At 50.8% G+C, this 22,991-nt stretch overlaps 10 protein-coding genes across 10 annotated transcripts; 4 read left to right on the top strand and 6 right to left on the bottom strand.

Moving 5' to 3' along the window:
* Nucleotides 1-2,418: 2,418 nt before the first annotated feature.
* BDQ94DRAFT_161128 (flavin reductase family protein) lies at nt 2,419-3,465 on the bottom strand (the record flags this gene model as incomplete). Its single annotated transcript, XM_026769327.1, has 3 exons — nt 2,419-3,029; nt 3,074-3,273; nt 3,374-3,465. 3 exons carry the CDS (start codon nt 3,463-3,465, stop codon nt 2,419-2,421), a joined length of 903 nt encoding a protein of 300 aa, XP_026623651.1.
* Nucleotides 3,466-4,340: 875 nt separating this feature from the next.
* On the top strand, nt 4,341-6,055 carry BDQ94DRAFT_65707 (glutathione synthetase). The gene has a single exon (XM_026776269.1). It carries the CDS (start codon nt 4,395-4,397, stop codon nt 6,009-6,011), a length of 1,617 nt encoding a protein of 538 aa, XP_026623650.1. The 5' UTR covers nt 4,341-4,394; the 3' UTR covers nt 6,012-6,055.
* Nucleotides 6,056-6,100: 45 nt separating this feature from the next.
* BDQ94DRAFT_172709 (glycoside hydrolase superfamily) lies at nt 6,101-8,092 on the bottom strand (the record flags this gene model as incomplete). Its single annotated transcript, XM_026772016.1, has 8 exons — nt 6,101-6,128; nt 6,186-6,438; nt 6,486-6,708; nt 6,756-6,776; nt 6,826-6,849; nt 6,897-7,486; nt 7,546-7,953; nt 8,023-8,092. The coding sequence occupies 8 exons, from the start codon at nt 8,090-8,092 to the stop codon at nt 6,101-6,103; spliced, it is 1,617 nt and encodes a 538-aa protein (XP_026623649.1).
* Nucleotides 8,093-9,003: 911 nt separating this feature from the next.
* Nucleotides 9,004-11,153, top strand: BDQ94DRAFT_148209 (putative mitochondrial phosphate carrier protein (Mir1)). The gene is made up of 3 exons (XM_026767155.1): nt 9,004-9,675; nt 9,826-10,245; nt 10,310-11,153. The coding sequence occupies exons 1-3, from the start codon at nt 9,536-9,538 to the stop codon at nt 10,692-10,694; spliced, it is 945 nt and encodes a 314-aa protein (XP_026623648.1). The 5' UTR covers nt 9,004-9,535; the 3' UTR covers nt 10,695-11,153.
* Nucleotides 11,154-11,159: 6 nt separating this feature from the next.
* On the bottom strand, nt 11,160-12,257 carry BDQ94DRAFT_172707 (uncharacterized protein; the record flags this gene model as incomplete). The annotated part of the gene is made up of 3 exons (XM_026772015.1): nt 11,160-11,667; nt 11,753-11,959; nt 12,019-12,257. The coding sequence occupies 3 exons, from the start codon at nt 12,255-12,257 to the stop codon at nt 11,160-11,162; spliced, it is 954 nt and encodes a 317-aa protein (XP_026623647.1).
* Nucleotides 12,258-13,671: 1,414 nt separating this feature from the next.
* On the bottom strand, nt 13,672-15,270 carry BDQ94DRAFT_148206 (Saccharopine dehydrogenase). Its single transcript, XM_026767154.1, has one exon. The coding sequence runs from the start codon at nt 15,157-15,159 to the stop codon at nt 13,771-13,773; it is 1,389 nt and encodes a 462-aa protein (XP_026623646.1). The 5' UTR covers nt 15,160-15,270; the 3' UTR covers nt 13,672-13,770.
* Nucleotides 15,271-15,902: 632 nt separating this feature from the next.
* BDQ94DRAFT_148204 (homoserine acetyltransferase family protein) lies at nt 15,903-17,761 on the top strand. Its single transcript, XM_026767153.1, has 6 exons — nt 15,903-16,179; nt 16,256-16,751; nt 16,815-16,924; nt 16,987-17,134; nt 17,183-17,262; nt 17,319-17,761. The coding sequence occupies exons 1-6, from the start codon at nt 16,035-16,037 to the stop codon at nt 17,399-17,401; spliced, it is 1,062 nt and encodes a 353-aa protein (XP_026623645.1). The 5' UTR covers nt 15,903-16,034; the 3' UTR covers nt 17,402-17,761.
* A 19-nt stretch (nt 17,762-17,780) lies between these two features.
* Nucleotides 17,781-20,772, top strand: BDQ94DRAFT_148202 (polynucleotide adenylyltransferase). The gene is made up of 7 exons (XM_026767152.1): nt 17,781-18,127; nt 18,200-18,723; nt 18,775-18,986; nt 19,046-19,652; nt 19,696-19,810; nt 19,860-20,455; nt 20,575-20,772. Exons 1-6 carry the CDS (start codon nt 17,979-17,981, stop codon nt 20,059-20,061), a joined length of 1,809 nt encoding a protein of 602 aa, XP_026623644.1. The 5' UTR covers nt 17,781-17,978; the 3' UTR covers nt 20,062-20,455; nt 20,575-20,772.
* A 152-nt stretch (nt 20,773-20,924) lies between these two features.
* Nucleotides 20,925-22,449, bottom strand: BDQ94DRAFT_161121 (uncharacterized protein; the record flags this gene model as incomplete). The annotated part of the gene is made up of 2 exons (XM_026769326.1): nt 20,925-21,607; nt 21,669-22,449. The coding sequence occupies 2 exons, from the start codon at nt 22,447-22,449 to the stop codon at nt 20,925-20,927; spliced, it is 1,464 nt and encodes a 487-aa protein (XP_026623643.1).
* Nucleotides 22,450-22,638: 189 nt separating this feature from the next.
* On the bottom strand, nt 22,639-22,981 carry BDQ94DRAFT_65621 (uncharacterized protein). Its single transcript, XM_026776267.1, has one exon. It carries the CDS (start codon nt 22,873-22,875, stop codon nt 22,684-22,686), a length of 192 nt encoding a protein of 63 aa, XP_026623642.1. The 5' UTR covers nt 22,876-22,981; the 3' UTR covers nt 22,639-22,683.
* Between the last annotated feature and the right edge of the window lie 10 nt (nt 22,982-22,991).

The following is a 22,991-nucleotide window of genomic DNA, read 5'->3' as shown; positions in this document are numbered from 1 at the left end:
GCACTATGGTTCGGCGCGGAGAACTAGGGGAGCGACTTGCGGCCTTCCGCGCCGCGCGCAAGGCTGTCGCATCACCGGGAGTCGGTAGAGGGGCAATTGTAGGAGTTCGTGATGCGGCATCGGATTGAGACCGGGCGTGGGCAGATGGTTCGCTGTACCCTTGGCAGATATGGTTGTAATCGGAACATGTTTTGCACACTAATCATGCGAGCAGGTGAGTCAAACAATGGCCATGATAAGTCAGACATCAGGCTAGTGGTTACCTGGTTGTTCGCCGGAGCAGCGGATTTTGCGCTTGCGACACGTCAGACATCTATAGTTGGCCCCACGGGGGAGCGATCAGGTTAGATTCATCACAGGATGAGCAGACCGGAGGCATGGGGAGGAAAGAAAGGGCATGACAACTTACGCCGCATTAACTCGTCGCCGCTTGGTTTGGGGCTGCCCATCTGTTGAAACGAAGCGGATTTGTCTGGGAGGGGGAACATTATTGCCGCCGTTCTTCTGGGGAGAAGGGTGGCTCATTGCGAGCAAGTTATCATCCGGGGTCACGACACATTGGGCACCTGCTTGTAAGGGTCTAGGACTTAGGGCGAACGATCGTTCCCAAGGATAAGACACAAGGGAATCGCCAGCGGAGAGTGAAGAGGACGAGGAGAACGGCGGTATGGAAGAGCCTTGGATGGGAGCACCAAGTGGAGAGAAAAATCCATGGACGTAAGTGTCTTAAGATCCCACGCCGTGTCCGGTGAAGACTGTTGCGGGATAGAGAGGCAAAAGGAAGCGGAAGTGGATGAGGGGAGAAAAGAGGGTGAGTTTACTCACTCCCTGTCTCACGCTCGTTTTCTTTTTCCTTTTAGTTGGTAATTTTCCTTCTCGTTTTGAACTTCTTTCTTTTCTTTTTTTCTTTTTCTTTTTTTTTTATCTTCTTTCCCTTTTTGGTGAATAATCCCCTGCAAATGTTATGCTGCAAATGATATTATTTGTTTCTACCCCGTAGGGCGTCAGCGGGAACAGCAAAAGAGAAGCAGAGCAGCGAAAGTTAGTAGTAAGGTACCTGGTCACGCTTGCGCCAGAGGGACACACCACGCAGAAGTATAACTTAAGTTAGTAAGGGACTACTACTAGTTAGCTAGCAGTCAGTAGACAAGTCAACGGGAGGGGGCAGAGGAATTGATTGATTGATTGTTGGGTCGAGAATCGGCCAGCTAAGCCCTTGGCTGCTCTGGCTCTCCTGCCTCCTCAGGTGCGTCGGGGAAAAAAAAAGGCCACCTCAAAAGGCAAGGCCCAAGCAATTCTAGCCTGACCGCCTAGAAGGGATGTTGGATTCGATGGGGATTCTTTGTTTTCTACCGATCACGAGATGCCTGGTTTGTCTCCAGGCCAGGCGGGAGGATGACCGCTGGCTTAGTAGTAGCTAGTGACCGGCCTCGCTTGGCCCGTCTATCGCCTCTCTCTCGCCTTTCGTATTGACTCGTTCACTCGGAAGATGAAGGAGACTACGACAGAGTACTTTGAACTCTCCTTCGAGGATCATTCGATCCGACCCTAAGCGTAGTCCCGTCACATACCGAAGGGATCAGGGACAAAGTGAGAAAAAGTAACTAACAGGCTCTGTTCCGTCTCCCCCGTCTTTTGCCCCATCGCCAGTGGTCCATGTGACTTGCAAAGTGTTGACGTTACTACTAGTCAGTTACCCGCTTAATTATTATTAAGAGTCGGGACACACGCCAGCCATGACTGGACTGCAACTGGTACTGGGCTGGATCCAGCTACCGTGTCGTACCGACTAGACGACTAGTGCACCGTCGTACCATAGTGGAAGGGAGAACTGCACACGAGAAACTGATCTGAGCGAGTCAGAGTCAGTCTCAGAAGTTATACCCTTTCAGGAAGGTTGGAATGAGCGATACGATAAACCCTCGTTCCAAGGAGAAACATCCCAGGAGCCTTGTTTCTATTGTTGTTCCAAGTCCCAAGCAGCTGGATCTTCATCGCCTCGACTCATGGAGTCTGGACTCCGTCTGGGGATGGAAAAAGTGGACTCTCTCCTCCATTTTCTCCGTCCGGAGGCCCGGAGTTTCTCCTACCTTAAAATGGCACGTATCCACTTTCCCATCCCCACGCTTCAACCGCCGGTCGGCCTCTTCTCCGACCTGCTTGCTATGCTTCGGTTATTTCTATAATTTGCGATGCTGACGAGCGCATCGCGGTGTTGCTTCCCTATAACGGCTTTTGAGTTTCACGATCTATTATGAACTCTCTAGCTGAACAAATCTATCTTCTAACTATCCGAGGTAACTATTCTAGTGTATACGATGAACCGAGGCAATACGGAGCTTTCAACGGCCCATCCCTGTCTAGAAACGAGGCACCACAATCACTAGTTCATCGAAATGGCCAAGATCTAAGCCGAATCTAGAACTGCGGTCTTGGGATTTCGATTGCGTCGGTGGTCCGCCCGTACGAAATGCCTCCCAGCCGACTAATAGGCTTCAGCACCTTCAAATCGACAATGCTCTTGTCTTCGTTGATCGCATCATCTCTCACCCAGAAACGAACACCCTCAATTATTGCCAACACTCCCGATTTCTTGCCAGGAGTAGACCGGCTCTCGAACTCCTTGGTTTCCACCAGCTTGCCTTCGATCGCCAGGATGGACTCTTTCACACGGGCCGCCTGAACAACGGCACAGGGTGCTTGGGTGAGCCCGGAGACTTCCCATTCGGACACTCCATAAGGAGCGTTGATGGCCGTCGCATTGGCAGCTTCGACAAAATGCTCCGAGATGATGTTGATCACACACTCCTCCGTCTCCGCCAGGTTCTTCAGTGTGTCTTTGGCCTTGTCCAGGGAGCCAACAATTCCGACCGTGAAGAGCGGAGGGTCATGGTTAATGACATTCGAATAACTGAACGGTGCCAAGTTTGTCGTCTTTCCATCCTTGGACTTTGTGCTAATGAGCGCAATCGGACGAGGGACTATGCCCGAGATCAACAGCTTATAATTGGAGGCGGCCGGTCGCCCTTCTTCGTAAGGGTCGATCTCGATGTGGTTTTTTCCAAGCTCTCACCGCCATCGTTGGCGCCCTCTCCCTGTTTCCAGCTGGGGTTCGGTGGCTGCGAGAAAGTGACGGGAACGTCACGCTTGAACTCCGGCCGGGAGGCTTGTTTCTTTTCAAAATCGTCACCGACTTTGAACATGGTGGATGTTTGGCTAAACGCTCGAGAGGGGCTGTAGAGGTTTAGGCGACGAGATGGGATCCTGCAGCTACTGCCTGATGTTAGTATGCGCAAGGGTTAACCGTGGGGTCGCCGGCACCGACCCCCCGTGGATCGATGACCGTCGGGGATAGGGAGACTCCTAGACTTACTGAAACTTGACAGGTTGCTTGAAAGCGAAGGAAACGGTAGAGAAGACGGAGCGTCGCATGAGGATGGCAAGGACACTTTTTTGTCCTGACATTGCGTTAGTTGGGCGCGCAGGTGTTCACTCCATCCGGGCCAGGTTGACCGACGCTTAATTCCACGACCGCAGACGACCGGCTGAACGTAGATTCCACGGCCAAGGAGGCATGTGGAAGGCACAAAGTGCGTGGGGTTAGTCCTTGACTACCGATGCCCGGGCCGATAAGGGTTTGTCAGCGCCGAAAGGACCCCGCAATGCGTGATCCTCGGCATCCACAGCCGGATTCCACGCCGTTGCCAACTTTGTAGAGATAACATCCTGCTCAATAAGCTGTCATTTGATTCAGTTTTGATAGTACTAAATGATAAGTAGGTACGTAGGTGATCGCGTCGTGATGCAGTTACTGCACACCAACGAGTACAAGCCTCGAGAGGGAAAGATCTATGACGTCGCTTATACCCCTCCTCGCAGTTTAGAATATATTACTACTGTACTACTCACCGTCTGAAACCTCTATGGCTTTTTGCACTGAAATCAAGCGATAAGATAAGGACTTCACGGTATAGATGTTAAACGAAGGCTGGCAAACAACTAGTATAAGTACTTTCAGTGCTACAAATCTCAATATATACTCAACACTATCCTATCTCCATATTCAAGTCACCCCCTCACCATCATCTATTGACCATCTACTACCTTGGTGATAAGTGATATACCTCCTGAACCATCCCAATTGCCAAATTAAACAACTACTAGAAAAGTGGTATAGAATGATGGCACACCTCCATCCACCAGCCCAATAGCCAAAACAACCAAGTAGTAGTATGATCACCCCCAACCCAGCCAAAAACCCACAGAACGAGGCAGTGCACATACTCTCAGCCTTATCCTTCAACTTCAACACTCAACCTCTACACATCCAAACCGAAACCCTCCAAACCACCCACACCCCAAAAATCAAATTGAATAACTTCATTACAATCAACATGTACCCCCCCACGACCCCCGAAATGCAAGGCCACCACCTAACCACCCAAATCCTCAACTACCAATTAACCCACGGCATGCATCTCAAACACATCAACCTTGCCCAACCCTCCAACAGCACATCCAGCTACCCCATCTCCACCAGCATCTTCCCCACCCCCTTCCCCAGGGCCCTGTTCCACCACGCGCAACATACCCTCCAACCAATCTACAACGAACTATACGCCCGTCTCTCAGACAACGAACCCTGGCTCTATGAGAAAGTCATTAGGCCTCTTTTCCCTGTGGATCCCTTTGCCAGGATATTATGGGAGATTCATATTCGGATAACGAATGAGAGAGAAGGAGGGGGATACGGGTCAGATGTATCAATGGGGTTGTTTCGGTCGGATTACATGCTTCATGTTCCTGGGGATGGTAATGGTAATGACAATCAGGAGGGAGGGGATGAGGTTGAGATTAGCCTTGATGAGAGTGAAAATGCGAAGCATGGGCTGCAATTGAAACAAGTCGAGTTCAACACCATCGCGTGCGCGGGAGGCTGTCATGCGAATAAAGTGGTGGATATGCATCGGTATTTGACGAGGACGGGAGTTTATAGTTCCTTATCAGATGCGAAGGAGGGAAAAGGGGAGAGTCCGATTACGCTGTCATCGTTACCTACGAATGGGAATATCAAAGGCCTGGCTGATTCTCTCGCGGTGGTGCATGGTATATATGGCCCGGCTCGGTGCAATCTCGCTGCCGAGACAGGGGTGCTTTTCATTGTCCAGCCGAACAACTTCAACGTTGCTGATGAACTGCCTATTGAATATGCACTTTGGGATAGGGATATTCCTGTCCCGACGTATAGGGTTGAGTGGGGGGATGATGTGCTGGAAAGGACTTGTCTTAGCAATACGCGGGAATTGGTGTTTTATCCGCATTTGCAAGGTGAAGGTAGCAGAGGGAAAGGACAGCCGGTGGAAATATCAGTCGTGTATTTCCGTGCTGGGCTCGAAGTGCATGAGTATGATGCCGCGGGGACAGAATGTCGAGTCAGGCTTGAGCAGTCGCGGGCTATCAAGTGTCCGTCGTTGCTGGGACATATATTAACGTTTAAGAAAGTGCAGCAAGCCCTTATGGGTCCGGGGGTGTTGGAGAGGTTTCTTGATACTGAAGAGAAAGTGTCGGTTATTAGAGATACATTTGTCTCTATGTACCCAATGGACGGTGATTCTGAGGAAGGACGCTATGCGCGCAGGCTAGCGACGAATCCTGATACCGCGTGGAAGTATATTTTGAAACCGTCGTTGGAAGGCGGGGGGCATAATATCTACGGGGATGATATCCCGGGGTTTCTGTTGGGGATGAGTTCGGAATCCGAATGGGGTAGGTATGTGTTGATGGAGAGGATTAGGTCGCCTGTTGTGGGGAATGTGCTGATGTCGCGGGAAGGGGTGGAGGAATCGGATGTGATTTCGGAAGTGGGGGTGTTTGGGCTGTGTATTTGGAAGAAGGGGGAGATTTTGAGAAATGAGACTGTGGGCTGGTCGTTAAAGACGAAGTTTGCGGATGTGGATGAGATGAGTGTGGTCAAGGGGTTTGGGTGCTTTGATACGCCGTTGTTGGTTTGATTGGTTGGTTAGAGAGGTTGTTGCATAGAAGATTGTGTAGTATGTTTTTTTTGGGCTTTTTTAGTAGTCATCACAGATACCCGAGGCGACTAAGCTAGTTTGTATATGTCCTCATCACTAGTTTCAGCACTCGTCAGCAAATCATCCGTACTAAGACTGTGAGCAGGGACATACAAATGATGTGAGAGGCTATCTCTCCCCTCAGCCTCGGAGTTCACCCATACACTCACGCTCATCGCACTAACCGGAAACTCTCCATGTCCCTTGGCATCAATGACAACAGTCTGATCACACCACTGCAGGATATCGGTCCATGTTTGCTTGGCGTGTCGTCGACCAACATACATCCGCTTCCTCGACGGACCCGCATTGCTCATCAGGCATGCAAGACCAGAGGGATGCCGACGGTTACCGTAGCGGACAAAACCTACTCCTGTCAGTGTGCGGTAGTGAATAACGAAAGCAGGCACTAACCGATGCAGTTCGGCTTGTCAAAATAATCTCGTTGCAGGCCATATGCGTAGAGCTTTCGAGCTCGGGTGAGGATGGACAGCTTGCCCCTGCAAGACGGTGTCATTGGATCTTTGACATCGGCTTGGAGGCCGTAAAGGTCTCCGTAGAATACGCATGGTTGCCCTTGGTCACGGAGAAGGATAAGGGCGTACGCGAGGGGTTTGAAGAATGATGTTACTGGCGCCTGAACATCTGTTAGATCTGTAAAATCAAAGTGGGCGGTGTGCGTACTTCGAGGGATTGACCTGGTTGCTTTGGATCTATGTTAGTAGAATGAGGCCAAAGGGCATATTGCACCTACAGTATCATGGTTTGCAACGAAAGTCTTTTAGTGGTCAGTAAGGGATCCCACCAAAATGACAATCAACTTACGACAGAATGATCTGGGTACAATTGGACCAATGTATCATAGAAAATGTTGCGAAGATCCGCCCCTGGTGTCTGTGAAATGCTTGAGAACCGCCCAACCAGAGCGGAATCGAACAGTGATAGCTTGTAGTCCATCTGCTTCAGGTAGTCAACTAACGGCTTGGTCTCGCCTTTCCAGTACTCGCCCACTATGAAATAGTCTGGCCCAGCAATAGTTCGAAGATGATCAATAAGCTCTTTCTGAAAACCAGCCGAGTAATGTTTGACCGCATCCAACCTCATGCCGCTTAGAGGCAATTGAGCATTGAGCCACTCGGCCCATTTCAGAACATCGCGTCGTACTTCCGCGTTGGAGTAGTCCAAGTTGGCGAACATGAGATAGTCGTAATTTCCATTCTCATTGGCGACGTCGTTCGCCCATTCATGTCCTTGGATCTTGTAGACTCCGCATTTTTGACGCGACTGGTCCCAGTCGATACCGCTGAAGTGGTTTTTGTTGTACTTCATCGAACTATAGTGGTTGCCACGCCCAGAGAAGTTGAATCCCACCCAGCCTTCAATTTCCTCTGCAGGGGCGATTTCCATATTACGCTCTAGACAATTCCAAGTTAACAGGTGCACCCGAAACTAGTCGAATAAGGTCATGGCATACCCTGTGGGTCAACCCTGACAGCTTGAAAGCGCTCTGCGTAATCTGCTCCCGCCTTGTGATTGAGGACAGCGTCCCAGTAAATACCTATACCGAAATCTTGGGCTGCAGCTACCAAGGACTGGAGCTCCTCTTTGGTACCCCATTTAGTAGCTCGAGACCCCTTTTGCTCGAATTCTCCCAAGTCATACAGATCGTAAATATCATACCCGTTACCAGATGGATTCATAGCTTTACACCCGGGCGGGATCCATATGTTGTCTACCCCAATCGCCTTGAAGTTTGGTAAGGCCTGGTGAAGACGACGCCAATGACCTTGGTCAGCTGGCACATGCCATTCAAAGGCTTGCAGCAGTAAAGTGTTGTCGGGAGCATCCCATGATGGAAGCTGGTCCAAGTGCTCAGCTTCTTCTGTTGGTGGACACGTAAGCGGGGATTCAACTTGCAATAAAATGCACCTTGATGATTACGGAGGCTAACCTTCAATCTGCTTCCATAGTTGTCTCTCCTTCCTCTTCTTTGGATGGCACCATAGGAGGAAAGATAACATGGAGAAAATGCCGTACTTCTACTTTCGGAAACGGTATCAACAAGGGTGAAAAGCAAGGAGAAGTATCCTATTTTGAGTGTGAAGCTGAGAAAGATTGAATTCAGTGATGAAAAAGAGAGCCTCCACCGTGGTTCAGGTCTTAGATGTATCAAATGTATATACTGCAAAACACGTCATATTGGTGATAGCTGTCTGGTATGATTTAAGGTATGATGGTCGATCAGAAAAACAGCCACTAAAGCCTCCTGTTTTAGTGTGTTGATACTTTAAATAGTAGATGGGGCTGATTGCTGTGCCTTTCGGGCGCAAAACATATCCCTAGGAGGTTCTCCTATGTTTTCTAGAGCGTTCCTTGCAGATGCCACCACGTATACTGGTCTAGGGTCTAAGTATGTAGGTCAAGCATCAATCGCGTCGCAACGCTAGACACCAATTCCGAGGATAAAATGTTGATGCCTGAGGGGAGAAAATCGCACAAATCGTTATGAACCAAGCAGAAGTTCTCCGTCGGCTTACCGTTGACCGAAAGGAGAAACTGCACCAATCAGTGGGCAGCACGGCTTGGCGGCCATGGCAGGTTTCGTCACTTGATGGTGAGGATGGAATGGTTATTTGCCGAACCAGACACTTCTCTAACTTTGTCGTGAGGGTTCGGAAGAGGCGAAAGGGGTAAATTCGACAGTTTCAGTTTGCCGCAGAAACCATGGCCAGAGAAAGTAGGATGTTCATTTTGTAGATGTTGATTTTTCAGACATTGTATGCCTGAGGCTGCCGTTGTCGCAACAACCTGGCTTCAATTGTCTTAGACCTCGGTAAATTAAGTCGCGAGATATTAAACAGTGATGGAGAATGATTGGTGTCTCTCTTTAAGAGTACATCGTAGATAGGTTCTCTACTTAAGATACTGTACTATAGAAAACCCCGTTATACTTCACAAAATATTGCCGTTTGCCCGTCAACTTGGCCAGCACCTGACCCTACTAAAGACCCTGCCCGGAAGAACCGGAGTTAAGGGTGGAACACCGCAGGTGACCGATCTTCAACAACACATCAAACACTGAACAATTCGATGCGATGACGAGGGAGGGATCGATCCTCTCGAACTGTCAATCAGATGGGGACTATAACGCTGGTGCTCAATGACGGGGTTATTGTTCGTTCGTTCATTTGTCGGTTGACCGGGCGATCGGATTTAAAGGCTTTGTGGCAAGGCACGCATTGGCCGCGAAAAGTTTTCGGGTTCGGGTGCCGCTAGTGCCAAAGCAGCGGCCGGCCATCCCTTTCAAATCCTCTTCCTTCCGGGTCTCCATTTTCTTCCCTCTCTTTCCCAAACTCTGCAAAGCTTCAATTGCTTCGCTCTCCTCTCCCTCTTCCCTCTCTTCTCCACACTCCTCTCTTCCCTTTTTTTCCCTGTTCTTCTTTTCATATACCCCCATACACAAAATGTCCGCCAGCGCTAAGGTGGAGGCGCCTGCCGCCGCCCCTGCTCCCCAGCTCTCCGGCCTCCAGCTGTACTCCAGATTCGCCTTCGCTGGTGCTGTCTGCTGCTCCGTCACCCACGGTGCTCTCACTCCTGTCGATGTGTAAGTCGGAATCATGTCGCCGTTTGTCGATTTGTCGATTTGTCGCTTTCGATCGCGCCTTGTTCCGACCGAGTGTGCGACTCGATTGTTGTTCCATCTCAACGACCTTTCAGAAGCCCGTTGCTGACGTGCTCTTCTTTCGTCCTGCAGCGTCAAGACCAGAATCCAGCTTGACCCCGTCACCTACAACCGTGGTATGATCGGCGGTTTCCGTCAGGTCATTGCCAACGAGGGTGCTGGCGCTCTCCTCACTGGTCTCGGTCCTACCGCCGCCGGTTACTTCCTCCAGGGTGCTTTCAAGTTCGGTGGTTACGAGTTCTTCAAGCAGCAGTGGATCAACCAGCTCGGTCTCGAGACTGCCTCCAACAACCGCACCGCTGTCTACCTTGCTTCCTCCGCTGCCGCTGAGTTCTTCGCTGACATCGCTCTCTGCCCTCTTGAGGCCACCCGTATCCGTCTCGTCTCCCAGCCCACTTTCGCTACCGGTCTCGTGAGCGGTTTCGGTAAGATCCTCAAGAACGAGGGTGTCGGTGCTTTCTACTCTGGTTTCGGTCCTATCCTCTTCAAGCAGTAAGTTACCTTTATGCAGCAAAAAGTTGCAATAAAGTCAAATCATATGCTAAAAGTTTCTCAGGGTTCCCTACACCATGGCCAAGTTCGTCGTTTTCGAGAAGGCTGCTGAGGCTATCTACGGTATGGTCGACAAGAACACCGCCAGCGATGGTACCAAGACTGCTATCAACCTTGGCTCCGGTCTCATTGCTGGTTTCGCTGCTGCCCTTGTCTCCCAGCCCGCCGACACCATGCTCTCCAAGATCAACAAGACCCCTGGTGAGCCCGGTGAGGGTACCGTCTCCCGTCTGATCAAGATCGGTAAGGAGCTCGGCTTCCGTGGCTCCTACGCCGGTATCGGTGCTCGTCTGTTCATGGTTGGTACCTTGACTGCTGGTCAGTTCGCCATCTACGGTGACATCAAGCGTGTCCTCGGTGCCACCGGCGGTGTTGAGATCTCCAAATAGATGAGGATGTGATAGAGGATTTTTTTGGTGTATTATAATGCTCACTAGACCTGCGTTGCGTAAACTGTTTTCAATAGATTTTTCTGGTAAAAAGAGAAGTCTGGAGATCGCAAATGGAATAGAGCAACATCTGATATCTGTCTGTATCTGTACATTAAAAGTCAATTAGTAACATCCAACCATCATCAACGAAGTTTTCTCAGTTTATGCTTCAGTCTCCCTGTAGTTCTTGGATACAGTGTCTATTTAGACATGGCGCATGCCATACAAGGATATGGCTACCAAACACAATCCATTCCCCCCATACGGCACACCATCCGTACCCCATAGTCAATACACATTATCTTCATATAATTACTACTTATCACTCAGTAGACCACCTCAAACACCACCGACAACTCGACCAACCCATCCCATCCTCCCCCCCCGGATCTCCATTTCAAAGCAAGTCACAGATTCACTAAATCACCCCCACCTCCCCTCAAACCCACCCCCATTCCCATTCCCATGCTCACCCCCATTTCCATCAACCCTCGAATCCGGCGTAAACGTATCCCACCCCTTCCCAGGATTAATCCTCTCCGGCGCACTCACGCGAAACGTCTTCTGCACGACCTTGGGGCTCGGCCCTCGTCTCGGACTCGAGCTCTGATCCAACAGTCGCTGCAGCTGCTGGCGTTGCATTTCCTCTTCTGTTAGTATTTGGTTCTTAGTCTTCCTCTTCTTTCCTCGTCCTCTGCTACCACTACCGCTGGTGGTAGGACTGCTGCTGCTGCTGCTGCTGGTGAAGATGAAGATATCGCCTGCGTAGATGAATAATGCGCCCAGGGTATACAGGAATGCGAAGACGCTAGGAAGCACGAGACTGGTTGTTTGGAGCGGGGATAATGGGCCCGGAGATTGGGTTGGGTGGCGGCAGAGGATGTTGAGGAGGATGTTGAGGAGGGAGAGGAGGGAGGTTGTTGTGTTTGGTCTTTTTGGGGGTTTTGTTCCATGTTAATAGATGATTATTTAGGGGGTAGATACGGAGGGTGGTGGGGAGGGAGGGGGATATGTACATGTATATAGAGTGGAGGAGGTATTGGCGCTCGTGTCTTTGGAAGTAGATTAGCATGAGGGTTATTGTGTAGCCGATTGCGATTAGCACGGATGCGGCGATTATGGTTGTTGTTGGATCGGCGTGGGAGTTGAATTGTGAAGATGTTGTTGTGGTTTCATTGTTGGTTTCGTCGTCGGTGTTGAATGCTAGAGGGAGGACTAAGAAGCTATTTGGATTGTATGGGTTTAGTTGGTATTTGTATGAAGTGGTAGGGTTTGTACGTACCCTGCTAGCACGAGGTAGGAGGAACATGATGCTAGGAATCGCCAGAATGTGCTGGCTGTCTCTTGGTCGGTTTGATCTTGTTGCAGCTGCAGCTGTAGGTGTGGCTGTTGCAGTTGTGGTTGTGGTGAGGGTTGAGGTGATGGCTGCGGAGACAGACCGTAGTAATGTGGTGAGAGGGTTGGAGTGGAATCCCATCCATATGTGCTCATTGATGCCGTGGAAGCGACGGTATATGCCATTGCGAAGGTTCGCTCACGACAGATGCTGTAGATGCTCTAACATGGGGTAGTAGGAAGGATGTCTAGCACATCATTATTTGAGTAGTAGTAGCAGTATGAAAATACGGGAAGGCAGCTAATTCACTGGAAGCGAAAAAGTTCAAGTATTAAACCAGAAGCCTGCAATAAACAGTGAAGCGAGGAATGCGACAGCTACATATTAAAGGTGTTTCGTGATAAGCAAGGATGGAGCCATGGTGGTACGAACCCTCGACGGACTCTAGACCAAACAATTACTAGAGACTGCAAAACCCAGCCGAAAAAAAGGAGGACAAATATAGAACGGGTGCTCATGCATCAGCCTGCAACCACCATCACCATTGAACACACGCCGGTGGCTGATGGTGTGCAGGTTCTAAAGTGATTGGACGAATGGCGTGAGCCGTGGATCATCGCGCTTGTTTAGTAGCGTCCGGTCTCATTTCCTGCCACGGAGCAGTTCTCGTGCGGCGATCATTCTCTCTTTTCTGGCTGAGGTGCTCAGCCACAGATAGCATGCAGGCTGGACATACCTCGTGTGCGGGGAAGATCTATAATTATGCGTAAATCTATAGTGACTCGACTCTGTTCGTTCTGACTTCCACCCATGCTGAGAGTTCTTTGATTATCCTGTTATGAAAATGGCAGCTGGTCATGGTGTGAAATGAGACCGGCTAGGGCGTGACTTGGCGCGTATGACTATCCTTTAGCAGCAGTCGTCCTGCTCCACAAACTAGTCGATTAGATCAGTGAAGAAATTACCCAGTGGATAGTCAAGACGGAGGAAAGGACAGTCCGAGCAATGGCCACCGCTTTGACGGCTCAAATAGGAGATTGCAGACCGACCCTTGATGGTTGACTGATGGGGAGGAAGGGGATAAGGGATGGATAGGGCCAGTCATTCCCCAGTTCCATTGACGGATGGTAGCCGTGCGGGGATCCGCTTAACAGTCAGCCCAGCTGCTTACATGCCTCTGGAAGCTGCATCTGAACCACTGTGAAACATTCTTGCAGCAGGTGTGCCTGCAGTAAGCTTGGGGGCGTTGCCTCTCACCCCCATGTCGGATTGTTGCCCGAGCCCGGCGGGAAGAAAAGCACAGGCCTTACCACGACATGAGAGACGCCCGCTGGGTCACAATACCATTCTCTCGACGGGCTGATCATGTTGATCTTACGGGCTGGTGAATTTGACATTACAAATTTTGCCAGTTAGAAAATAATTGGCAGAGGACATGGCGGTCCCATTGGCTCTTCTGGCGAAGCGCCATTGTTGTGGTGGACGCTTGCTTTTCCTGTCAGGAAACTGGCCCTGACAGCACAGTTTATCCATGCTTGCGGCCCTTGCGCTTGAATGAGAGTTCACGTATGATGGCCCAATCCAGGCAAAGAGTGTTGATAAAAAGGAATCAATAAAATGTATTGCCTGCAGTATCACTGCGATCAATGCAGACTACAGAATCTGCTAGCTGTCGCACATCCGACGATCAAATTCAAACTATCCGACTACCTTCTCCTCCAACTTAATCCCAAACCGCTCACTTAGTTCCTCCCGGAGCAAACGCGCAATCTCAACTGTCGTCCAAGGTGCTACCATCCCCTTCTGCGATATCCGACCCTCCAGCACCGCCAATACACCCACTGCACAAGGTAATCCCACCAGCTTCGCCATAGCACTGCGAGACCCGGGAGCAGTCGGCTCTCCGTACTCGACAAGGGTGCTTGTTCTCTTTTCCTTGGAACCGTCCACCCACTCAATGTCGAATGCGTGCTGTAAGATGATCATGTCCCTCTCGCCTGGCTCGTAGGCCATCCGCTGCTCCAATACCGCACACAGCGTGTCAAGAGGCGTGTCACGCCCATTCACAGGAACACTCGCATCGAACAGACCGATCCAACGAAGGCCAGACACAACGCGACTAGTTTCTTCGGTCGACAGAAAAGAAGTAATTCTCTCCGTCACCGCATCCTGCACAGTTTCTTCTGAGGAGTCGGCCGGAAGACCTAGTAATTGTGCAGTCAACTGCAACCAGGTAACTGCAGAGGACGATGACACATTCAACGCAGGAACCTCATCCTGCGAGAAGTACCCAATAGCCACCAAGGCACGGATAATCTCTGGAAACCCAGCATAGCGCAGAGTCCCACGAAACACAGTGCCCGCCTCAGGAATACGATAGAAATCACGGAAACCAACCGCGTCCCGATTGGGATACCCGACTAGGTTATCAAAACCTTCAGTTATCTTCTGTGACTCTGCAGCAGCCATCAAGTCCTTCCCTTCCACTGTAGCCAGCTCCCCATCCTTGTACCATTGTGCCGAATTCAACAACGCAAGGAGGCCACCTCGCGGACTCCACGAGAACTTATACCCCAGCGGATTATCTGCATTCTCAGGAGCAGGAAGCGCACCACACCAGCTTGTAAACGATCGAATCTGTCCTCCCGCACGATGTACTTCGTCAATCGTCTTGACAGCGTACAGATGGTCGATGCCCGGATCTAGACCGATCTCGTTGAGCACTGTTACTCCTGCGGATTTGGCCTTTTCATCGAGCGCCCATAGTGCCGGGGAGATGTAGCTGGTGGTGACAACCGGTTTGCGATGCGCGATGGCGGCTTCCACGACTGTGGCGTGGTAGATGTATGGGATGAGGGAGATGATGATGTCTGTCTTGGTAATGGCGTTGTTGAGACCTGCAGCGTCCTGGGAGACGTCAAGAGCGATGGCTGTTGTGTTTTTGTAGTTGCTAGCTAGAGCCTGAGCACTGTGCAGAGTGCGACAGGCGACGGTGACGTGAATGCCTGCTTGGGTGAGGGCTTGGATGACGGGTTCACAGACGAAGCCGGCACCGAGGAGGAGGGCTTTCTTGGTGGTACTAGACATGGTGGAGGGGCTAGAGACTAGGTAGGGCGTAATTCAACGGAAAGCTTATATTTTTATCAACTTAAAAAAACACGAGATACTAATTAGAATCAATGGTATGTTTCTCCCGACTAGAAATGTCTACAGGTGAAATTATTATGGTGCAGCGTGAATGACTCACAGCAGGGCGATTATCTAACTAGTGCTAGCCCGGCATGGCTAGTATCTAGCTAGAATGTCGTGATATCCCAGCAGATGCTAGCAGATATTCTCTCATAGTCCTTCAATGAGTATTTCAATCTTGTTTTGTAGATCAATCTCTTTAATCTCAATGTCCATATAATACAATGCTCCGAAGTCTACTAGTATAACGTGCATGGGCATCGAGTAATGCTCAGGACACTGCTAGACAGACCTCCTAGATAGCCCATAATGACTCAGACCCTACAACTATCATAAGCCTCCATTGTATCTACTTAGCTTCTTCTTAGCATCTCTTTAAGGGCTTCAATTATTATACACTTGCACCGGGACTTGCGAGTCGCATCTGTGGTCAAGACAACGGCACCAGAGTGACAACGAGCCAGAGATGGCTTATCAGGATACTCTATAGATAACATCCGATAAGCACCTCCGCTCCAAGAGACCGTGTGATAAGCTGGCAAATAACAGCAGGAAGTGCAGGCAATAATGATACCCAGATTTGATTAGCACAGAGAGACAGACAGAAGAGAGGAGGGGGAACGGCAACTTAACCAGCCCGACTGTAGCCGCCATTGATCAAGCCCATCAGCACCAGCCATCCCCTCAATCATCCCCTCACGCATTACTGCACCAGCTTGCACCTGTGCGCAACCTATCTTCCTCTCACCTTCAGTAATCTTGCATACTCCAAAATGTCGCAGGAAGAGTACGACACCTTCAAACTGGGCGACTGGGAGCTTCAGAGTGGAGAGAAGCTTGTTGACGCTCACCTCGCATACAAGACCTTTGGAGACCCCGCCTCCCCCGCAATTGTCTATCCTTCTTGGTTCTCTGGACGTATGTACTTTCTTTAATACGATCCAAGAGGTCTGTAGACTGCTCTTTACTTTTTCTAACAATAGTCTAATTCTAGTGCTCTCCGACAACTACTGGCTAATCGGCGAGGACAAGACCCTCAACCCCAAGAAATACTTCATCATCGTCCCTGCGCTGTTCGGCAACGGTCAGTCGACTTCTCCATCAAACTACGCCCATCCTGGGCCCTTCCCAAAATGCTCTTTCTATGATAATGTCCGTGCCCAGCACCAGCTAGTGACACAGCATTTGAAAATCACTCATGTGCGGGCAGTGATCGGGTGGTCGATGGGAGCAGCCCAAACCTATCAATGGGCCACCCAGTACCCAGACTTCATGGACCTGGCGGTCCCTTTTTGTGGCTCTGCAAAGACTTCCCTTCACAACAAGGTCTTCCTGGAGGGCGTCAAAAGTGCACTGCTGGCTGCAAAGCACATCCCATCAGCGGGGTCCGGGAATGGCGGCCTCCTTCAGGCTGAGCAATCCTTGCGGACCTGGAGTGACACAGAGAAGGAGGTTGGTTTGAAAGCGTTTGGCAGGGGGTATGCAGGATGGTAAGGGCCAGGTCGATCTTTGTTTGTCTACTGTTTGGTCTGCTAATGCAGTGACTGGTGCAGGGGATTCTCACAGGCCTTTTACCGGGAGAAGCTGTATGAAACCGCCTTGGGATTCAAGGATCTAGAGGACTTTATGCAGAACTTCTGGGAAAGTTGGGCGCTTTCTAAAGGTCGGTCAGCAGCAAGGTGTTGTGTGTTTTACCGATGTATGTTTGTCGCTAATAGGCTTTAGATCCTGGAAACCTCCTGACGATGCTGCAAACATGGCAGAATGGTGATGTGTCCAAGCAGGAGCCATTCAATGGCAACTTTGAGAAAGCATTGGGCTCCATCAAGGCCAAAACTCTGGTGTTACCCAGCAAGACGGACCTTTACTTTCCGTAAGTGCCTTCCTTTTAGGTGTGGCTAACGCTGACACCCGTCCACAGGCCGGAAGACTCGGAATACGAGGTTGCTTTCATGCAGCGGGGAATCGGGACCCTGAAGGTCTTTCCTTCGATCTGGGGACGTACGTGTGTTCCATGTCATACCAACGAGAATGTACGCTAACACTTCCTGGTGTAGATTGGGCCGGCGGTCCAGGTCAAAGCAAAGAGGATGTCAAATGGCTGGATGAGCAGCTGGCTGAGTTCTTTGACAGGTATTGAAAGTTGTTCATGTCTTTTGTCTTCCTTTCTTTTACCTCCGATAAGCGGGAGACTGTGTTATCGACACACGCCAAGTGATTGGTTGTTGATCGTCGGCATCAATGTCGGAGTATTTGGTAGTAGCGAGTTTCTGGTGTTACTTTATCTGTAGTCAACATCTCTTTCATTTCTCGCGCTGCCACAACACATACATATCTCCAGACTGAAATATACTAAGAATCAAAACATCTGGTGGCGTCTAGACAGCTCCATCCCTAGTGTTACATGCCCATTGGCAGTCCCACGTGATCGTTGATAGGCTGAGTCAGCAGGCGATAAACCTTTGCTCTTTTCGGCCAGGCAGCGCCTCCTCATTCCCAACTCCGATCCCTCTGCGCTGCTCCCTTCTTCCCTTTCCTTTCGCTGGTTTCTTTCGTCTTTGGTTCGTCGGTCACATATCTCTTTTTGTCTCAGTAAATCTTCATTTTCTTCTCTAGTCGTTCCTTTGTCACCCCGTTCCTGTGCCGAGTTGCTTTCTGTTGGTCGACGGCGCAAGCGCATGCTTCTGTAATACTTCACTTACTTGGACACTTTCAGTATGGCGGCACCACCAGTCAGACAATGGGGAGTTACCCCTCCCATCTCCACCGTTCTACCGACCCCAGACGAGCTTGCAGCAAACGATGATCTTATCACGGAGTTAAAGGTGCAGAATAATTTTGAGAGCCCTGCGGAGACGGAACGAAGGTAAGCGGCCGATCCGTGATGGTTTCGTGAAGGTCGGCGAGCATGGGCGCTAAGTATGCAATTGCGCTATAGGAAACAAGTATTGCAGCTCATCCAGCGTGTCACCGTCGAATTCGTTAAAACAGTCAGTCGGAAGAAGGGCCTCTCCCAAGCAGCTGTCGAGGCCGCCGGAGGGAAGATCTTCACGTACGGAAGTTATCGCCTGGGCGTTTATGGGCCGGGCTCGGATATTGATACCTTGGTTGTTGGCCCAAAGCATGTCATTATCGATGATTTCTTTTCCGATTTCCCCCCAATTCTAGAGAAGATGGCTGCTCCGGGAGCTATCGAGAAGATGACCCCGGTCCCAGACGCCTACGTTCCGATCATCAAGCTCGAATTGTCCGGCATCAGTATCGATCTGATTTTTGCTCGCTTGATAATTCCTTCCATTCCTATGAATCTGGATCTCAAGAACAATGATTATTTGCGTGGTTTGGATGAGAGGGAGGTGCGATCGCTCAACGGCACTCGTGTGACGGATGAAATCTTGGAGCTCGTACCTCAGCAGAAAACATTCCGGCTCGCTTTGCGCGCCATCAAGCTTTGGGCTCAGCGTAAGCGCTTCGCCCCTTATTCTAGAATGGGATTTACTAAATCTTGAACAGGCCGTGCGATTTATTCCAATATTGTCGGTTTCCCGGGTGGTGTTGCTTGGGCTATGTTGGTGGCCAGAGTGTGTCAGTTGTATCCCCAGGCTACTGGCTCGGTGATTGTGGGCAAATTCTTTCGGATCATGAACAAGTGGGCTTGGCCTCAGCCGGTTCTGTTGAAGCCGATTGAAGATGGGCCTCTTCAGATGAAGGTTTGGAATCCGAAGGTAAGAACAAGACACAGCAACATACAGGGTATTTGGCATGGCAGTTAACGAACAAATAGATTTACCACGGCGACCGTTTCCACCTGATGCCTATCATTACTCCTGCCTACCCCTCCATGTGCGCGACCCACAACGTCTCAATGTCCACCAAGGCAGTTATTCTTCGTGAACTTCAGCGTGGTGGAGATATTGTGGACAAGATTTTCTTGAAACAGCTGCGCTGGGAAGATCTGTTCGCGCGACACACTTTCTTCACGAAGGATTACAAATACTACCTCAGCATCACCGCCTCGAGCAGAACCAAGGAGGCGGAGTCGGTGTGGTCGGGTCTTGTTGAATCTAAGATCAGACATCTTGTTGGAGCACTAGACAGGAAAGCAACTATCGCCATTGCTCACCCCTTTCCCAAGGGATTCGAGAGAGTCCATCGTGTCTCGTCGGAGGAGGAAATCGAGGCTGTCAAGACCGGGTCTACCAAGTACCAAGATAAGGGAACAAAGACTGAGACCACCGATGAGATGAAGGATGCGGCTCACCAGGCTGCAGCCCAGAACGGGGCGGAGAACACTGATGTAGCAGCAGCCGAGAATAAGCCCGTCGATGACACTCACGTCATGTACACGACGACTTACTATATTGGGTTGGAGCTCAAGCCACTCGAGCCAGGTATGTAGGATCGTCCACCTTCGTGAATCCACTGACTTTGTAGGTGCCTCCCGGTCGCTGGATATCTCGACCGATGCCCAGATTTTCAAGTCGACATGCACCTCGTGGCCAGGATACCAACCCGGTATCAATGATCTAGCGATCACCCATGTTCGCAAGTGAGTGGCCCATTCCCTGCGGCACAAGTTACCGATTAACTCCCGTCAGCTTCGACCTTCCCGAGGACGTGTTCCAACCGGGAGAGACTCGCCCAACCCGCCCGAAGAAGAAGATCGTCAAGAAAACCGAGATCAGCGGCCAGAAGCGCAACATCGAATCCTTGGACGTAAGTGCACGCAAGAAAGCCAAAGTAGCTTACGAGCAGCGAACCGGCTACCATACGAACTTCGACTCTTCGCAAGTCGCCTAGTGCTCGATCGTTCTCCGTGTGTGGGTATGACTGATATCGACTGTCTGCGTAGGACCCGTCCCACCCCGCTGCCAAACGCCAGGTCCCCTCCAACGGAATCGCCAATACAGCAATGCCCGCCTGATTTGAGTTCATATGAAGTCTGAAGAAGCTCCCACTCGCGCCGGGGCAGGCCCCCATAACAAACAGTCCGAGAGACACGAACCATATAAAACACCACGGTATCCGGGTTTGAACTCCAACCAAATCCCACCAATCTGGATGAGCATACATTAATGATCTGAGCAAATAACCCCAGCTGACTGACTCTGACCATCACCGCAGTTGATCTGGTATGCATTGCAATATCCCTTGCGATCACCAGCTCGGATAACCGGGAGGTCAGATGTACAAGGTTGGTTTACTCTTCTTTTTCTTCTTTTGCCGTTGAACACCATCATTTGCCCCATCTGTCATCATCGTATTGCGTTCCCTTCTTCTTTTCTTGTTTCTTCTCTCATGCAGGTATATTAGAATACGGCCAGCCATGATATGATAGCAGCTGTAAGAGCCGGACTTTCTCTGGGATGGAGAGAGTGAGGCGAGACAGACCCGGCCAGATAGTTCTGCAGCTGTACATAGCGTTTCATCCCCCCCTGGTCTGCCTTAGGTTCTGGTGTGTATGCCAGAGTTACAGTTACAGTTACTAGGTCTAGTTGCAAATGAAGGTACAATTTGTGGCCAAGGGTCACTTTAACCTGAATTTTCTCCAGTTATGGCAGAGCAAATTTCTAGCATCTATACTGTAGCCTTACTACCTATATACAAATCTCCCTCTCTCTTCAATCAAACATACAACACACATCAACAAGCGATGGAGTCTATCACCTCCACCCCTCAACAATCTCCCCCAACGTCTCTACCCCTCCCACATTCCCCGGAAAAACCACAAACGGCACACCCCTATGCCTGGCCGTCTCCTCATCACACCTCCAAAGCGGCACCCCAGGCGCCGCCTGCCCCAGAATCATCGCGCGCTTAATCCCCAACCCCTTCGTCGCCGCATCAGACGAAGTAATGCCGCCCTTGGCAATAACAACCCTCGGCCGCACCTTCACCCGCTTCAGCACCTCCACCAACGCCTCCGCCACGCGGCCCCCTATCGCTAGACTGGAGAGTTCGTCACCTCCCGTGATGAGTTTGCGACTTGTCATGACCAATGCGTCTTTTCCCGAGAGAAGGGATGATTCGACGGAGGAGACGGTTTGGTCGATTATGGGGTCCAGAGATGAGGATGAGGATGTGGTGGTGGCGATGATGTCTTCGACGTCGAGCTCGACTATGGAGAGGGTGTTTGTGCCCGTGGGGCCGTGTTTGGTTATTAGGTGGTTAAGCTGCGCGGTGGTTTTGGGGACGTAGGAGCCGGCGATTATGAGGGTTCCGGTCTGGATTTGGGGTTCGGGGAAGGAGGCGGCTGTTAGGGGAGCTTGAGGACGGATGCCGAGGGATGTGGAGACGAAGGCGGCGGCTGTGCGGTAGAGGTAGTGTTTTTGGGATTGGGACTTCGCTGTAGAGATTGGTTAGAATGGGTTTGTGGGGGTAGGTGATAGAGGTAGGTGTAGGGGTACCTTTCAGCAAGCCGGCGACGAATACGTGCATGTCTGATTCCGCCGCGGCGTTGACGATCACTACGCTCCCCTTCGGCAAAGCGAGGAGCTTGTCGCAGATGGTGCTGGGTCCATTGACTCTAATGTCCTCGATGGTGATGGAGTGAATTTGCTCCGGGGTGAACCGTCCCGGCGCCTTCTCGAGCACGTAGTCATGGAGGTTGGAGCTCTTAAACCCGAAGGTTGCGTCGCGGGCGAACTGGGTTGCGCCGGCTGGGACGAGGTTGTCTCCTTCGGCGACGTAGTGGATGTCGTTGATGGTGAGGCGACCGCCCTGGAAGAAGAACGGGGCGAGGATGATGGCGTCCGCGGGACCGAAGACGGACTGCGCGACGTCGGCTTCGAGGGGGAAGTGTCCGCGGAGAGTGCTGTCGCCGCGTAGGACAATGTCCACGGTGGTTCCAGCGAGGTTGGCGGCCTGCTGGACGTTTTCGCAGATGGTGCGGATTAGCTTCTCGGCCTCCAGGGGAGGCAGGGCGCGCGAGTTGGTGAGGATGAAGAAGCCCGGAGAGGGTTGTTGCAGTTCGGCTTGGAGAGTCGGGATGTCCCAGACTGTGAGAACGGCGATGTCATGGCATGTCTGGGTGCCGGTTGGGTCATCGTCGAGTACGACGAGACGACTAAGTGATGCGGTGGAGAGGAGCTCGGAGATTTGGTCTTGGGCGTTGAGGGAGGATTCGGGGGGGAGCTGGGATAGGGTGCTCTCGCGGGGCACCACGGGGTATTCGCGGGGAGTGGCCATTGTCAGTCGATTGTGTGGGATGGTTCTTGGGGAAGTCAATTGGGGAGAGAAGCAATTGAGATGCTTTAATATAATGTGAAGTGGAGCAAAGAATCAGAGAAACGGAGGGGAAGCGGGGATCGGAGAGAAAGCCGATGCAGCTGGATTCTCCACCAAATAACATCATATCATAACAGGACCAACTGATGGATCCAAAATGTTGGTCAATTCAAAAGGTAACTCCTGTCTCGCATGCTATATCCACAGGAAGATCAGGGCAGTGACAAACAAACAACCCATGCAGAATCCCCCAAAGCGCCATGACATGTGCAGCAATGCAAGCCGGTCATCGTGAGTGAACTGGAATGAAGTAACAAAAGGAAATAGAATGATCGCACAGATGGCTTCCAATCCGTCATTATACATGTCCTCCCTTGTATTTTCCATGAAGAGCAAAAAGAGAAAAAGAAGACAACAACCCCTGGTTGTATCCCGACACTCCTCCCCGATTAACCTCAATTCTTGCGAATTGATGAAAAGCAGAACCAAAACCACCCTAGACA

The sequence above is a fragment of the Aspergillus welwitschiae genome (genome assembly GCF_003344945.1).
Source record: "Aspergillus welwitschiae strain CBS 139.54b unplaced genomic scaffold BDQ94scaffold_28, whole genome shotgun sequence".
Lineage (NCBI taxonomy): Eukaryota > Fungi > Ascomycota > Eurotiomycetes > Eurotiales > Aspergillaceae > Aspergillus > Aspergillus welwitschiae.
This window is presented reverse-complemented; position numbering and strand designations above follow the sequence as displayed.

Excerpts from the sequence above, each read along its gene's own strand:
- BDQ94DRAFT_65707 (XM_026776269.1), top strand. The coding sequence starts at position 4,395 with ATGTACCCCCCCACGACCCCCGAAATGCAAGGCCACCACCTAACCACC.
- BDQ94DRAFT_148209 (XM_026767155.1), top strand. The coding sequence starts at position 9,536 with ATGTCCGCCAGCGCTAAGGTGGAGGCGCCTGCCGCCGCCCCTGCTCCC. Across the intron at positions 9,676-9,825 it reads GCTCTCACTCCTGTCGATGT|CGTCAAGACCAGAATCCAGC; the intron begins GTAAGTCGGAAT and ends TTCGTCCTGCAG. Across the intron at positions 10,246-10,309 it reads GGTCCTATCCTCTTCAAGCA|GGTTCCCTACACCATGGCCA; the intron begins GTAAGTTACCTT and ends AAAGTTTCTCAG.
- BDQ94DRAFT_148206 (XM_026767154.1), bottom strand. The coding sequence starts at position 15,159 with ATGTCTAGTACCACCAAGAAAGCCCTCCTCCTCGGTGCCGGCTTCGTC.
- BDQ94DRAFT_148204 (XM_026767153.1), top strand. The coding sequence starts at position 16,035 with ATGTCGCAGGAAGAGTACGACACCTTCAAACTGGGCGACTGGGAGCTT. Across the intron at positions 16,925-16,986 it reads AAGTTGGGCGCTTTCTAAAG|ATCCTGGAAACCTCCTGACG; the intron begins GTCGGTCAGCAG and ends AATAGGCTTTAG. Across the intron at positions 17,263-17,318 it reads CTTTCCTTCGATCTGGGGAC|ATTGGGCCGGCGGTCCAGGT; the intron begins GTACGTGTGTTC and ends TTCCTGGTGTAG.
- BDQ94DRAFT_148202 (XM_026767152.1), top strand. The coding sequence starts at position 17,979 with ATGGCGGCACCACCAGTCAGACAATGGGGAGTTACCCCTCCCATCTCC. Across the intron at positions 19,653-19,695 it reads GCTCAAGCCACTCGAGCCAG|GTGCCTCCCGGTCGCTGGAT; the intron begins GTATGTAGGATC and ends CTGACTTTGTAG. Across the intron at positions 19,811-19,859 it reads GCGATCACCCATGTTCGCAA|CTTCGACCTTCCCGAGGACG; the intron begins GTGAGTGGCCCA and ends AACTCCCGTCAG.
- BDQ94DRAFT_65621 (XM_026776267.1), bottom strand. The coding sequence starts at position 22,875 with ATGGAAAATACAAGGGAGGACATGTATAATGACGGATTGGAAGCCATC.